Source organism: Leishmania major, chromosome 18 (assembly GCF_000002725.2).
Source record: "Leishmania major strain Friedlin complete genome, chromosome 18".
NCBI classification, from domain to species: Eukaryota; Euglenozoa; class Kinetoplastea; order Trypanosomatida; family Trypanosomatidae; genus Leishmania; species Leishmania major.
This window is the reverse complement of record NC_007259.2, coordinates 85,014-100,637: the sequence shown is the minus strand read 5'-3', so window position 1 is coordinate 100,637 and position 15,624 is coordinate 85,014. Positions and strand designations below refer to the sequence as shown.

The window sequence follows — 15,624 nt, the reverse complement described above, 5'->3', positions numbered from 1 at the left end:
TTGTTGCCCGTTTCCTCCACGCGTGTCTAGTGACTAATCACCCCGTCTCTGCTTCTCACGCCTCACTTCTAAGATCAACAGCAGTCGAGCGCAAGCGCTCACATCAACTGACGCAACGCAGGCACACGCAGCAAATCCATCATGAGCGCTGACAAGGTGGTCATAATCGGCGCCGGTCCCACCGGCCTCGGCGCTGCTGTGCGTTTGATGGAGCTCAAGCATGCCAACTTCCATCTCTACGACGGTGGCACCGTCCCTGGCGGCCTCTCGCGCAGCGTCCTCGACGACAAAGGTTTCTTATGGGACATGGGTGGCCACGTCATCTTTTCCCACTACGCGTACTTTGACGATGTCATGAACCTCGCCATCTCTGACTGGAACACGCTCCAGCGCGAGTCGTGGGTGCGCTGCTCCGGCGCCTGGGTGCCATACCCGTTTCAGAGCAACATTCACCGCCTCCCACCGGAGGTGCGGGACACTTGCCTGAAAGGTATTGAGGAGGCCGAGGCGGCCCGTTCCGTGGCCGCGCCTGAGAAGCCGCAGAACTTCGCCGAGTATGTTTCGCGTCATTTTGGCGAGGGCATCGCCGAGGTTTTCATGCGCCCGTACAACTTTAAGGTGTGGGCAGTGCCTCTGCATTTGATGAGCACGGAGTGGGTTGGCGAACGCGTGGCCGCTGTGAACGTGGAGCGCATCAGGGAGAACATCCAACTCAAGCGCGATGACGTTGGCTGGGGCCCCAACGCCACTTTCCGGTTCCCAAAGTCGGGTGGCACCGGGGCCATCTACAAGGCCGTGTGGAAGATGATCCCAGAGGCGCACAAGACGCTTGGGCCACAGTGCCGCGTAACCAAGGTGAACCCGATCACGAAGACGCTGACAATGGCGAATGGCGAGGCGGTGTCGTACGACGCGCTTGTCTCCACGATGCCGCTAGATGATCTTCTCCTCGCCGTGGCGGCCGGAGTGGAGGAGGATGCAGAGACCGCGTCAGCGTCGGCGCTCAAGGCGCCGCGTCTGCGAGAGATTGCTGACAAGATGGTCTACAGCTCCACCCACATCATCGGCATCGGCGTGAAAGGGTGCCCGCCGCCAGAGATGCGGACGGCGTGCTGGCTGTACTTCCCGGAAGACGGTATTCCGTTCTACCGCGCGACGATCTTCTCCCGCTACGCGGACACAAACGCGCCGGAGGGGCACTGGAGCATCCTGCTGGAGGTCAGCCAAAATGTGCTGTACAAACCCGTCAACGTGGACACCATAGTGGAGGACTGCATTGCTGGTCTTCGAACGGTGACGCTGCTTCGCCCAGAGGACGAGATTGTGTCGCGTTGGCACCACATGGAGAAGAAGGGCTACCCGATCCCGTTCGTGGGTCGCAACGAGCTGCTGGAGGAGGTGCAGCCGGTGCTGCGTGACAAGTATCAGATCTATTCACGCGGCCGCTTCGGCGCGTGGCGGTACGAGGTAGCAAATCAAGATCACTCGTTGATGCAGGGCGTCGAGGCAGTGGGACACATTTTTTACGGCACCGACGAAGACACCGTGCACAAACCAGAAAAGGTCAATACCCGGCGCGGTGAGATGCGCTGCACATGGTCGTCGACGGCCTCGTAGAGGCCAAGGTCGGCAGCCATGGACGAGGAGGACGAGGGAGGCTTCTTTTACCTATCATTTGCGTCACTGCCCCGCACGACGACCTTCACCATGGCCCGGGCGCACAGAGAAACGGAGCGCGGCTGCGTATCGGCCAGAGGAGAGGGGGGGGGGTGAGGGCTGCCCAAGAGGAGGAGGCTCTACTGCACTTTCTCGGTCCTTCTTCATCCCGTGCGTGCAGAGACGCACGGACCTCTGGCGCACCTGGCGGATTTCCATCAAGAACTGTGGAGAAAGACGAAACGAGAACGTGGACGAAAAGCGACTCATGCGTCGCAGCTCACCCCTCTCTGACCCTCTGTGGCACAGGGTGTCTGTGCTGCGTGGCGTACTGTGCCCCCCGCCGCTGCCCCCCTATTGTCTTTTACGTGTTTTTCTTTTTTGTTTTTGCTCATCTACTCCGGCCACATCCCCTGCGCTGCTTCGCACGACGAGAGCCCCGGGTCCACGGCGTTTCTCACCTTTCAGCGTATTCATGCCTCCGTGTCTTGTGCCCCACACCTTTTCCATCCGCTGTGTACGTGCCTGATGCAGTAGGGGCACGCACGCGCACTGCTGCCTTCCCCAACCCACTGCGCTCCCGCCGCTCTGCCCTGTACGCTAGGGCCAGCGAAGGGGGCGCCGCGTGTCCTGCCCGCACTGCATGCGGCACCGACGTAGCAGTAGAGGTTCGCGCAGCGAATCACACAGACACACACCCGCTTGTACGAGGGCACAGACAGTGGGATCATCACGGCCGGGATGTGAGGGAGAGGAAGAGATGGTCAGACAGTCAAACGAGGGTCGCGGCGAGGATGATGGCTTGATACGCGCGTACGTAGTGCAGTGCTAGTGTCGCGACGATCTGCATGTAGCCGCGGTGCCTTCCCCCACCCAACCCACACACACGAAAACACACAGTCACGTGTTTTTCGATGCGACAGACAGGATGCCTCGCCGTTTTTTCATTTTTTTGCTTGTACTTACATGCGGGCACCGGAGAGGGATGAGGGAAGGGGGCTGGTACACCTTCTAATATTCGTTCATTCCTTACTTGATGAAATGGGGACGAGGTTAGGCATAGAGGCGGTGTCGCTCTGTGTGTGTGTGCGGGGGGGGGGGCTCTTGAGTGGTGGGCCGCACGCGCGCCTCGTTCAACTCCTTTCCCCCCTTTGTATTAAGACGTGCGAAATTGAAGCAGCACTGCCAGCAGAAAACGGCAACACTTGGTAAAAGAAAAAGCTGAAGATGTTCCTTTTCGAACTTTGAGTCTTTCATGACAAAGGAGGGGCACACACACCTCCGCGCGTGGCATCTCAGGGCCCAGCGACCCCGCACCCTCTGTGTGGGTGGAGGACGCCACAGCAGCCCTCCTATATCCCTGCCAAATGCCGAGCCACGTGAGGTGGTGACAGGGCCAGGCGCCAACGACGTAGAGGGGTGGCGAGTGCGATGCATCCCTGCTGACGCCGGCGGCCGTGTCCTGGACGGCGTGGCGTCGGGGCGACCTGCGACTGCGAACAGGCCTGTGCCGTGCACGTGATGGGCAGGGTGCCCGCGTGACTCGACCGACTGTCTCGCCCCTGGCCCTCACACGGCCCACTGGTGAGGCGACCTGCGCCGCGCGGGGTGTTTTGGCGGAGTTTGAGCTGCAGGCCGTGTTCTCCGATGGCCGAGCCGGCGCATCGGTGCACCATGTGTGTTTGTTCTACGGCTGCTTCGCACCACACGCAGTGGTGGCGGGGACCTGTGATGGGCCAGAGGGGTGCCGATTGAAGCTGAGCTGATTTTGTACCGAAGAATAGGCAAGCGAAGGCAAACGTCTGCGAGAGTGGCCAGTGATAGGGGAGCGGAGATGTCAAAGGTCTGCTGGATGATGAGCTCCGCGCTTATGGGCCGTTTCGCACTATCTGTGATGCGTGTCCGTCTGCAGAGCGTTGTGTTTGAACGCCCCCCTCGATGGAATCGTTCACGCGTGCTTGCCTGCTCGTCTCCGTCTTTGATTTCTCCTCTTGTTCTGTCCTCCTCTTTGGTATGCCTGTGAAACTGAGAAGGTGGCGCACATGCACAACACATGCGTGTGTGCGCGTACCGTGAACAGACAAACCATTTCCTCACGACTTGCACAGACGCTTCCTGACGATTAACCCAGCCGCCGAAAACCCTCACCGCTGGCAAGGTCCCCTCTGTGTCCACACCTTGCTCCCCCAAAATCAGTTCCGTCACTGCGAACCGCTCCACCGCTCCCTACCCCGCCCCATGCGCCCGCCAGATTCGAGCCTCGAGCACCGCAGCCACTTCCGCCCCGCGGGCCTCCGCTGGGAGGTGTCCCTGTTTTCCGCAGGTGTACGCCAAGTATTCGATCCGCCGACACTGCCACAACGTGCATCCCCGCTGCGTTGAACCCCTCTTAGCGGAGGTGGACGGTAACACCATCCACCGCCCCTAAGACACGCCCCTGTCCGTTGCTGAACCCTTCGTCCCTCACCCCGGCCGTGTGATATGCCCCGCCTGTGGGATGCCTGTATTGCGTTGTTGCGTTGGCGTACACCACTGGTCGGTGCACGCGACCCTTGCCGCCCCGGACAGTGAGGTTACCCACGACCCGGTCGAACGCCGCGCCACTGAGATGGATGCACGCCATGCTCGCCCCCACAGCCCTTGCGTCTACCTAAGCACTGGCGCGCTAAGGGCACACCGGGCAGAGAAACATGCTCGCAGCCCCCGCCCCAGCGCCGAGCCCACACCAGGACCCAGAGCTCCCCCATTCCACTGCCAGTTGTGCTCCGCTACCTATCGCTCACGATCTAGACTGCGATTCCATGTATGGAAGCACCACCCGCAACACCGCACAGGCATCTTCGGAGAGAATGGCGTACCTAATACGCTGAGGCTCCGCCACCCAAAACCGCTACAGCGCACGGTACGCCCCAGCACCCTCGCCGGCCCTGCCCCGCTCACGGTCCACCTCGCCCGCGTCCAACGGGGTCGGCGATCGTGTAAAAGTCGCGCCGTGGGTGCGTGACCACCGCTGCAGAGAGTCCCCCGAGCGGCTGCGGTGTTGCCCGGGTCTGAACGACGAACAGCGTTGTCACGAAATTGCCGACGCCAGCGCTGCAAAGGTTGGCTTCGCCGCCCCCAGCCCCCAGTTTCTCCGCGAGTCGTTTAGACTGCCCGACCCATTCCCCCCCTGCCCGACGAGGCACCCGACCCGTCTCTTTCCGTCGGTGCAGACTGCTTATAGTGCCTCTCACCCCATCGTTTCGAGATCATGCGTTGCCTCGGCTTCGCGCTCCGACCAGCTAGATGGGGAGCGGTTGCCGGCGGAAGGAGCACGTGAGCCATTGGAGGAAATCTTCTGCGTACAGGAAGAAGAGCTCGCGCATGGGGCGTCGAACCGTCACGGATGGCGCCTCTCTACCGCAGCGCTCGCAGTGATCATTCCTAAGAAAAGACAAAAAAGACATGCACGGGCAGTTTCCAAATATCCCCCCCCTCGATGGTCGAGGTCCTCCACAGAACGGCCGACCACCTGGAAGGTAGTGCGACGTGCTTCTCTCTCTCTCTCTCTCTCTCTCGAATGTGCCGTAGACCGGTAAGGGCTATGTCGGTGGCGTATGCGAGCCGCGTTGATGTCCCAAGTGGGACGGTCTTTATTCGCCCTGCCCCTTTCCCTTTCCATCCATTCAAACGCCTCTCCTCCTCCTCATCCGAAAATCGACAGCCGAGTCACGTTGCAGGACACACACGGTAGCCACTTTCGTTTCGCCACTCACCAACAAGAGAAAAGGACAGGTAGCAGGTCTCAAGGAACGACGACAACCACACGCAGCAACTACACCAAAGCTGCCGCATCGCGAGTGCAAGGACAGGAGCGCGACATTGCTGGGTGATCCACTGAAGCGCATCGGCGCGGCACATTTCGCTCTCACTCCCCCTCCCCAAATAAGAGCGACAAACACGCTGCGCGCGGACACTAGTGCACAGGCGTCATCTCTTGCGACACCCACAGCAGCAAAACCGGAGCGCGCACCAAAGGAAAGACGCTCGAGTAATTCGGCGCCGGTCTCCGCCCTTCCCGGTGTAGTTTCACTCCCTTCCCAACGAAAAAAGGAAAAAGACGGACGAAAAGGTGACCAAGAACGAAAAACAAGCAGATCTACAGCAGGTAACCTGAAGACACGCGCGTCTCTATCCCAGCCGCTGAATTACCCCCAGAAGAAAGCACACACAGACAGCCGACCGACAAAAACAAACAAACAAAGAACGCCTACAGCGCCGCGAAAGCAGCTGAGCAAGCGACCTCTCTCGACGACTGCCGGAAGACTGACAAGCCGCAGCAACGCCCATCAACCAGAAAAAAAAAGTGACAAGCACACCCGTACGCCGCGGAAGAAGTAGCGAAGAGGAAGAGGAGGCGATCAGTGGAACTCTCGCCCCGGTACAAGAAAACGAAAACAAAAGGAAAAAGACATACGTGGCGAGGGGAAGCGAAGTTTGAAGGGTTGCTGATTTCTGCTTGCCACGCACGTGCACCACAAGCGATCAGCAGCGCACCACGAAGCGAGGAGGAAACAGCGAAGAAGGGTGGAATCCTAACGGTTTCGGAAGCCAGCGAGTTCTGTACAGCTGTTAGAAAGACTCGGCATCAGCAGCAAGTGCGAAAAAGAGGTGCTTTGTCTTGATCTGATTCTCCCTTCTCCCCTTCCTGCCACCTCGCCAGATCTCCGTGTGATTTGCGAGGACTGAACTCATTTCTTCCGTGTCGTCTTTCGGACGAGGTTGTCGCGTTTGCTTTATTTTTGTGGGCTCTTTTTTGGTTGTGGTGGTGGCGCGGTGGTCACCGCCTCTCACGTTCCTGTTTCCTTCCGCTGTGTTTGCTTGACTGTGCTGAGCGACAACATACGACGCCCCTCCCCCTCCCCCATCCTCCTCCTCCTTCTCCTCCCCCCAAAATGCAAGGATAACAGCAGGCAGCAAACCCGACAAGAAAAAAGAAATAAGACAAAACACAAACACACACACACGCACACACACGCGGGCACGCACAACAACAACAGAAAGGCACGTAGTCAAGAAAGAGAACGGAAAGGACGAAACCGAAAGCAATAACAGGACGGGAAAGGCTAAGACGCAAAAACAAGGGACGGTTGCGAAGGAAACCACTGCATATAACGTACGCGAGCGCTTCTCGTTCTCCTTTGCTCGTTGTCTTCTTCCTCCTCTTCCTCCTCCTCCTCCTCCTCCTCCCCCCTTCTCTCTCCGTCGTTTATCCATCATTTCTTTTTTGTCTTTTTTTTCTGTCGCTTGTCTTTTGTCCGACCACCCCTTTTACGTTTTGGTTCCCCTTAGTCCCTACCTTCTTTTTTTTTCTGTGTTGTGTTTTGTTTTGGGTTCGCTTTATGTGTCGGCGGTAGTTCTGTGCACGTGTGTCTCCCCGCCCTCTGCCTCCGCTGCACGTCTCCCCTCCCTCCTCCTATCTTTCTTTGTGTTTTTTTTTCCAGCTTCTGTTCATGCATTTCTCTGCTCACGTGTTTGTCTGGTTTCTGTACTCAAAACCTTTGTAGTTCTTTTTTTTTTCTTGACCTCGTCCTTCTTGCCCTCCCTCCCCCTTTCTTTTATTTCGGATTCGGTGGTTTGTATTCTCTCCTCTTCCTCGTCCTTCTTGGCTGCTGTTTGTTTGCTTCCCTCCGTGTTGGCCTTCACGCCTTTTTCGCTTGGTGTCGTCTCCCTGCCTCCGCCCCTCTCTCTGTTGTCTGTGTGTGTCTACTCGTCTGGCCGCGTCTCTTGTTGTGTAGCACTCCTAGGTTTCTTCTTGTCCTCCGACTCCATTGTTTCTAATCACCCTTGTCGATTTCTTCCTTCTTTGCGGGTGGTATTTCGGGATATTCTTTCTGCTGCCCCCTTCTCCCTCACCCCTTCCGATTCTCGTCCTTGGACCTCTGCCGTTATCTTGCTTTTTCTCGTCTTGCGGTCGTTCTGCATCTGCCAGCCTTCGACCTATTTCTCCTTCTACACCACTCTTGCCTCATAACTCATTCGGTTCCGTATCTTCGATCTCTTCATGGATTTCGTTTATTTTTTTTCTTATTGGGCTCCACATCTTTACGTTCTTGCTTTCTCGTTCCTTGCCACTTTCTCCTTCACTCCCCCCGTTCTCTAACCGCCCTCCTGCCCTCCACCAATCTTTTCTTGCCGCTGTATCTTCTTCGTCTCTTTCGTCTTGCGCCTGCAGTTGACCTATTTTTCTCGTGTCTTTTCCGCGCACTCTCCTCCTCACGATATTACTTGTGAGCTGCCATTACGCGAGTGGCTTACGACGCCAGTCTACCCACACCGCACCAGTGTAGATAACCTCTGAAGGACGGAAGAACAAGAAAGAGCAATAAACAAAAAGGAGCCATCCAAAACCAGACACGCACACACACACACAAAAAAAAAGAAAATCAACGAGAAGGTGCACACAGATACATCTTCTTGTTTATCGCGTGTTGCTTTTACTCTTTATCTGAGCCTTGTGCTCGTGTGGATGCGATTGTGTGTGTGTGCGCGACGTGGTTCTCACATTCCCCTTTCCCCCTCATCATCATCGGAGGACTTGTCTCTCTCTCTCTCTCTCATTCCGTAATCTCTATACACGCACATTCTATTAGCACTCTTGAAAAAAAAGAAATAATAGCATATACCGGGTTTGTTTCACCTTACTCTTTTTTCGTTTGTGTCACCGCCCCCCTCTTTCACCACATCATCACTATCATTCTCTTCAGACCCCCCCCCCCACTCTCACTCTTCCGTGGTCGATCACCTTGGCCTGCCTTGTGCATACGCTGTTGCTTATATAAAATCTTTTCACTCGCGTGCGCCTCTATTCACGGGTCCAGCACTTCAGCTGCTTCCTTCTTCAAATCTTGTCTATTAGTGTTTCGCTTTCTTTCGTGTTATTTTGTTTTGGTGGGGCCCTTTTTTTCTGGTCTTCCTTGTCCTGTCGCCCGTCTGCTCTGTGCTGGTCGTTCTCCCCTCTCCGTCTCTTAACTACCCCCGTGTCTGCGTTCGCGTATAGCCGCAGGCTTTAAAGCTCAGCTGGCTTCCGCGACTCTTTGTTTTCGCTATTTTCAAAAAAAAAGGTTTCGCGCTCTCCCTCTCCTCCTCGACGCAATTCTTTATCGATAACCTTTTTTTTTTCGGTTGAACACATCACACATCACCCACCAAACTCTCTGCCCCTCGTGTGCGTGTGTGTGTGTGTGTGTCTTTGGGCACCCCTGGGCCTTGAACGCAACTTTTATCAGATTTTCGCACCTTTTCTCTCTCTCTCTCTCTCTCCGTGTGTGCCTTTGGTTTGCCTTGATTATAAATCCAAAGTACCCCCTCCCCTCCCCTGCCTCTGGTGTCCCTCCCCCTCCCTCCCCTCCGTTTCTCTTCCGTGCGGGTTTCGTTTTTCTTATTTTTTGTATGTTTTTTTTTTCTCGTGCTCCACTTTCTTTTTTCCTTTTCACCCTTTCTTTGAGTCTGTCTTCCGTCCACCGTCCTCCGTCCCCCATCCTTTTTTTTTTTCGCAGCATCGGCCTTGCTGTTCGCAGCTTTCCTCATTCTTTCGTAGGACAGACATACCTCTGCTCTCCCGTTTGTTTCGTAGCTCTCTGTCTCCTGGGAGACGTCGACGTGTGAGGTGCAGTACACCTGGAGCTGTATGTAAATATAGCTATCTATAGCTAGATCTGTGCATGTATATGTGTATCCTTCACCTCTGCTCTTGTCTTTCTTGCTCTCGTTCCAGCTCTCTCGCCCTCGCGCTTGCCTTTGTTCGTCTCCTCACCTTCACCGTTTTTTTCCTTCTATTTCTTGATTGGGTTGTGTGTTGTTTATAATTATATCTGTGGATAGATATCTATATCTTCGCTTCGTTCTTCTCGATTACTTGCCCTTCCACACTCTGTATTTCATTGCTTGCATTTTTTTTTTCGGTGTTTGTGTCTCCTCTTTCGTTCTTCTTTCTTTTTCTGTTTGTGTCGTTTTCCTTTCGCCGTTACTCGTGGACCTCATCTCATTGCCCCCTTTCCCTCTTCTCTTTGCCCGTTTGCCGCCGTTGTCTTCGCCGGGGGTGCTTCTTTGGCGGCCTTTCGTTTCTGTTGTGTTTGTGTGTTCTCTCGCACCGCGGCGTTGATCCGGGTACCGACGAAACAAACACAGAAACCGAATCGGGAGACTATCCGCCACACACGAACGCGAGGCGAAAAAGCAAAAGAAAGAACAGGGGTCCATCTACCGGAGGACGCACGATATCGATTTCACGCACAAACGACAACGAGAAGAGTACACAACTGAAAGTGGACGAAAAAGAAACAGAGGTGTGCGTCTCTTCCCTCTCTCCGCCTTCCACCCTGGTACCCGTTCGTGTGATTTTTTGGGACAGGAAGGAGGTGCAGACATCACCACCCAACACGCAACGGCTGCGCGTGAGGCCAGACGTGCACACAGCAAGGACAACAAGGACAGCAACAAAACACACACACACACACAGACACACACACACACACACACACACGAAAAACCTGCACTTCACAATCTCCTTCTCCTTTCTTCTTCGTAAAGGGAAGAGGAAAGTGAGATTGTGTGCAGACGTGTTTGGCGTTTTGCGTGTTCGCCTTGTTACGCGTCCTACTCCCACGCCTGCGGATAAGAAGTCCCAAGGAGCGGCGATCATTCACCGGATTTTTCACAAAGACGAACGCTCCACCTGGCTGCCGCGTGCCTTCTTGTGATTGAACAACGAGGAGGGCTGAAGGAACCAGCAGCCATCCAGAGCGGGTACTACGCACTGATACAAAACAACTATCAGAATAACAAAAAATTCTAATTTGGTAGCTCATTTCGGCCTTCCTTTTCTCTTGTTATTGTTATTCTCTCTTTTCCCTCTTCCTTTCATCTCCGTCATCTCCAATTGTTTTGCTGTGCGCTTTTGTTTTTTTTTCCATTGCGTACATCCGTTAGCCCACGCCCGCCCTCCCTCCCTCGATACCTGCCCTCCTCCTCTACACACACACAGACACACACCTCAGTATCACTACTAATACCACTACACATTTCTGTTCTCTCTGCTCTTTTTTTTTATTCGTAGTTAGTTTGTCCTGTTCCACGTGAATCCTCTCTTCGACAGTTATATAAATTCTTGTTCTGCTTTATTTCCATTCTCCTGTGCGCGTTGATCTGCTCGTCTCTCGTTCTGGCTGTTGTTGTTAGAGCTCTCTCTCTCTCTCACTCACTTCGCTTCCGTTTTTTTTTTTGCGTTTTCAGTCACTTCTGTTACTCATTTTGTTCGTTTCTTGTGGTGGTGGTGGCCTTTCTCTACACTCGTGCGCGCTCCCTCTGCCGCCTCGCGTCAGTGTTGAAGTTTATTCGTGCTGTATACTTCGTGTTTACGTGCCTTCTGTTTTTTTTTGTTTTGCTTCACAGAGCAACGCTTTACCGTCCTCTGCGCCGTTCTCCGCCCACCTGCTCTTCTTTCGTTTGTTTTCTTGCGTTGTTGTCCCGTGTTGTGTTCCTGTTAGATCTGCCTCCAACGCAACGATCTGTCCTTCTCCGTGGATTCTTCTGCTTGCTGCTTGGCTTTTGCGTTTCGTCTCCCCGCGCAACACCAATTTTCGTTGCCCCCTTTTTTTTTGCGTGTGTCTGTGGTGTTTGTCTCTCGCTCCACGTGCCCGCACTTGCGTTTCTTCTCGTGACTCTGCTCTTTCACATCTATTTTGCTCTTCCTGCGCGTCTCTCTCTGCTTTTCTGTGCCTCTTTTTTTTTGTTGTTCTTCGTTGCCGTGCTCGCGTGCCTTCCTGCTGCGTTTCTTCTTTCCACGCGTCTCTCTGTCCTCCTCCTGCTTGTTAGCGGTGCTGTCGTAACGGACATCCGTTGCGCCGTTCGGGGCCACTTTTGGCTTCTTTTCTTTCGTTGTTGCGTCTCGCTCGTCCCCTCCCCACGCGCTTCAGGGCCCCCCCCCTCGAGTCCTCTTCCTCCCTTCACCGCTCCAACCCTTCTGTATTCATCTCTGCCGGCGTTGAAGCTGCGCAGGTGCGTGTATTTCTGGCGGACTGGGCATCCTCCGTCTGCGTGCCTGTGTGTTTGTACGCACGTGTGTATCAGGTGGAGCAGCACGCGGTGGGACAGAGGTGCGACGACCGGTTTTGTGCGCTCGTGAGTGAGTGGACGTGACGGTGTGCTTTTTGTGACGGCGCTGAAGCACTGCGAATATATAAGTCGACTCTATCGGCTCGCGTACTCGCTCGATTCTCCGTCTCTTTCCGTTTCTTTCTTTCCTTTTTTGTTGTGCACAGCCCCGCCCCGCTTCGCACCCCGTCCATCCTTCGCTCCTCACCCGTCAGCCCTTGACCTGTGTGTCTGCACTACTCGACAGGACTTATTGTTGTTACTCTGCTCTAGAGGGCGGACGAGGCAACGAGGGAGAGTCGCCTACACACACAGCGGCGCAGCCCACAAAGTGAAGCGGCAGCGTACGGGGAGAGGAAAGGAGTAGGATTTATTCTATCCCGCAAAAGGAAGCCATATGAGCTACAAGCACAACGGCGGCTACCACCGTGGCCGCCCGTCGGTCGCCACGGCCGCTGACAGCAAGCTGAACCTGCTGGTCCGCTTTCTTGACCACGGCGTCGACGACAGTCAGTTCCGCGTCTTCTTTGAGCCGTTTGGCGAAATCACCTCGTCGATGGTGATGCGCGACATCTTCACTGGAGAGAGCCGCGGCTTTGGCTTTGTGCGTTTCGCCCGCAGCGCAGACGCCGCACGCGCGCTGCGGGAGTGCGATGGCAAGAGGCTTGGCGGAAAGGCTGTCAACGTGATATGGGCGAAGCAGCAGCACGACGACACGCCAGCTGGGCAGGAGCGGCTGAAGATGAACAAGCTGTTCCTGCGTAATGTTCCGCTGAGTGTCACGGAGGCGGAGCTGGTGGCGCTTCTTCGCGTGTACGGCACTGTAACGGAGGCCTCGCTGCATAGCGACAAGATCCCCGCCGCCCGCCACGCTCCAGCGCGCCGCATAGCCTTTATCATGTTTGCCGACGAAGGGGCAGCTGAGGCAGCGCTACGTGGCGTCCATAACACTTGCCCCTTTCCCTCTTGCAACGGCATCCCGCTGATGGGAAAGCTGTCGGAGGACTACAAGGCAAAGAACGGCGGCAGTAGCAACAGCAGCAGCAACAGTAGTTGCCAAAACTTCAGTGCACCCAGCCGCGCCCCTGCCATCCTTTTCACGGACCACGCGCGCTTGCCTCCCATGTTGGACTGCGCCTTCTGCACCTTTACACCGAAGCACGTAGGCGGTGGCTGCTCTCCGACACCGGCGAGCAGCGTGCACCTCTCTGACTCCGCGGCGGAAGACTTGCTCTTCTCGCCGTCGGCCGTCGTTGCGGGCGGCTCTCAAGCAGACGGAGTCATCGCCGAACAGGAGGCAATGGCCCGCTACTCGCCTGCCTTACGTCTGTCAACTCTTCGCCTGCCGGTGCCGACGTTGCCAAAGGTCTTCCGGCACAATCCGTACGCGGCGTCGCTCATCGCCCCGAGGAGTAACTCCGGGTAGGTGGGGAGAGGGGCGTCTCCGGAGCCTACGGCGTCTGCCCTTCCAGTGGACGCGCGGCTGCAGAAGCTGCGAGCTGAACAGTGCAACGTGCCAACATGCAGCAAGACGATGCCGCGAGGGGTCGTATCGCGGTTTTGTTTTCGTTTGGGTCTCTCTGGGCGAGAAACAAACGGCGGAGCTCGCACGGAAGGAGAGCAACCGAATGACCAGACAGCTTCCCCACATCATGCTGCGTCTAGCGCACAGAAGTCACGACAGCAGTGCTGCGAGAGAAGACTAGGGAGTGTCAATGTGTGTGTGCGGGCGACCGTCTTTTGTCCCATGCTTCTCCATGTCACGACATAACACAGAAGATGCGCACGATGACCTGGGAAGCCCGATTCCTCAGAGATGCTGATGAGGCAGCAGCTCAACCAGGGCTGAGGGGTGTCGTGACGACAGCTTCGAGGGAAACAGGCGAAAAAACGTGTCTTGATACGGCTCCCGCTGGTGGACTCATTGTACTTGTACTGCCTTTTCTGCATTCCTGTCTTCTCTTGTTTTCGTGGCGCTTCGCATATCGTCTTGCATGTACATATACCTATATGTTATCGCTGCTGTTGTTCTCCTTCATGGGTGCAGTCGCATGTGTGTGGAGTGCCGTGTGTTGTCCTTCGGGGTGCCGCTTGTATTTCTTGCCTTTCCCAATCCCTCTTCGTGCTCGTTGGCTGCTGTGCTTTTTGTCGTGCCGTGTGGCACCACCAATATCTGCCGTCCCCCTCCTCGTTTTGCTTTTTGATTTTCTGTGTGTGTGTGCGTCTGTGCGTGTGTGTGTGTGTCTTGTCTCCTCCCTGCTGTTCTTCCCCCCCCCCCCCCCCACACACGCACGCACACACACAGACAGACACACAGACACACACGCCCTCCCCCTCCCCCGTCCACCACGACGCTTTAATGCTTTCGCCCCTCCCTCTCGTTTGTGATTGCTTCTCTCCGTCTTCGTCTTCGTGTGCGTGTGCATGAGGATGTGGCCAACGCTCACGTAGCCCCACTGCAGCCTGTCGTTTTCTGTTTTTTTTTTTTGTTCCATGTCCCTCCCCTGGACTCGCTCTCCCTCTACCTTGTGTGTCTCCATCGCAGAAAACCCACACTTGACATGCTCCTCCGCTCTCGCCCAGTGCCCCTGCTCAGGCTTTTCTGTTCCTCTTGGGTCTCCAAACGTGTTATTCAATGTATACACACACACACATATATATATCTATCTATATAGATATACATATATGCTTTCCAAGAGTGATGTATCGACCTCCTCTGTTGGAAAGGGTACCGACGGGCGCATGACGCACCGATCATGTGCACCCTCGCCGACAAGCTCAAAAGAAAAGTGGGGAGGGAGAGGAAGGGCGGGGAGAGCGATCGAGTCGAGCGAAAAGGATGCCGAGAGCTGACACACGGCGTATCATTTCGACGGAATGTTTTTGTTTTCTAATCACTTGTCGGCGCCTCATCCGCCTATTCGGCACGTCGTGTCTCGTTTCTTTCTTGGTTTTGGGGATGCTTGCAACAGTGTCGGTGTTGCAGGTGGGGGTAAGAATGCTCATCGTGGCGAACCATTGAGGTGTTTGAAAAGTGCTTTTCCTTGACTGCGCTCTTTTATGTATGTGTACATGTGTACATGCATGTATGTGTGGATGCGGATGTGCGTAGTGGGTGTGTATTGCATGTATACATCTATATATATATATAGATGTGTAGGTGTCGGTGTCTTCGTTTTTCTTTCCTCTTCGTTCTTTAGCTTTATATGTGCTTTTCGGCTTTGTCTCGTGTATTTGCTGTTTTTTTTTTCAGTTGAGTGCAGTTCCCTGTGTCGTCTGAGTCCTCCTTCACTACATCGACTCTCTCTCTCTTTCCGTTTTTTTTTGTTTCTGTACGGCTCTCTGCTGCTTCTCTGGTCTCTTTCTTTGGTCTCTCTCGTTGATGGGATGACGTGGCTGTGCAGTTGCGAAAATATTCCTTGACGGACGAAACGCAAATCTGCAACGCGTACGGTGAGTCACTGAGAGAGCGGAAAGGGAAAACGACAGGCCACTTCGTCTACATGAAGAACGGATCGCGTGCAGAGACTGAAAGCTGCACATGCGTGGTCGGCACATACATGCCATAAATACAGGCATGCCTACACAAGGAGTACATGAAACGCGACATACCTCGCGCCTCTCCGTCACGGTCACGGTCTCCTTCGGTTGTATTCAAATCTGCTTCGAAAACCAGGCACAGGCGCGGGTACACGGCAGAGGGGAATGGCAATGTAAAGGCAACCAGAACTGATACGAGCAGTGAAAAGAAACGAAAACAAAGACCATTTCTAGCGGCAACAGGTGGAGACGATACACCCACACCCGACCACCCATTTATACACATCGACCTAT

General features: G+C 55.0%; 2 protein-coding genes across 2 annotated transcripts; both read left to right on the top strand.

Moving 5' to 3' along the window:
• Positions 1 to 141: 141 nt before the first annotated feature.
• Positions 142 to 1,617, top strand: GLF (UDP-galactopyranose mutase; the record flags this gene model as incomplete). Its single annotated transcript, XM_001682374.1, has 1 exon — positions 142 to 1,617. The coding sequence occupies one exon, from the start codon at positions 142 to 144 to the stop codon at positions 1,615 to 1,617; it is 1,476 nt and encodes a 491-aa protein (XP_001682426.1).
• A 10,570-nt stretch (positions 1,618 to 12,187) lies between these two features.
• LMJF_18_0190 (hypothetical protein) lies at positions 12,188 to 13,216 on the top strand (the record flags this gene model as incomplete). Its single annotated transcript, XM_001682373.1, has 1 exon — positions 12,188 to 13,216. The coding sequence occupies one exon, from the start codon at positions 12,188 to 12,190 to the stop codon at positions 13,214 to 13,216; it is 1,029 nt and encodes a 342-aa protein (XP_001682425.1).
• Between the last annotated feature and the right edge of the window lie 2,408 nt (positions 13,217 to 15,624).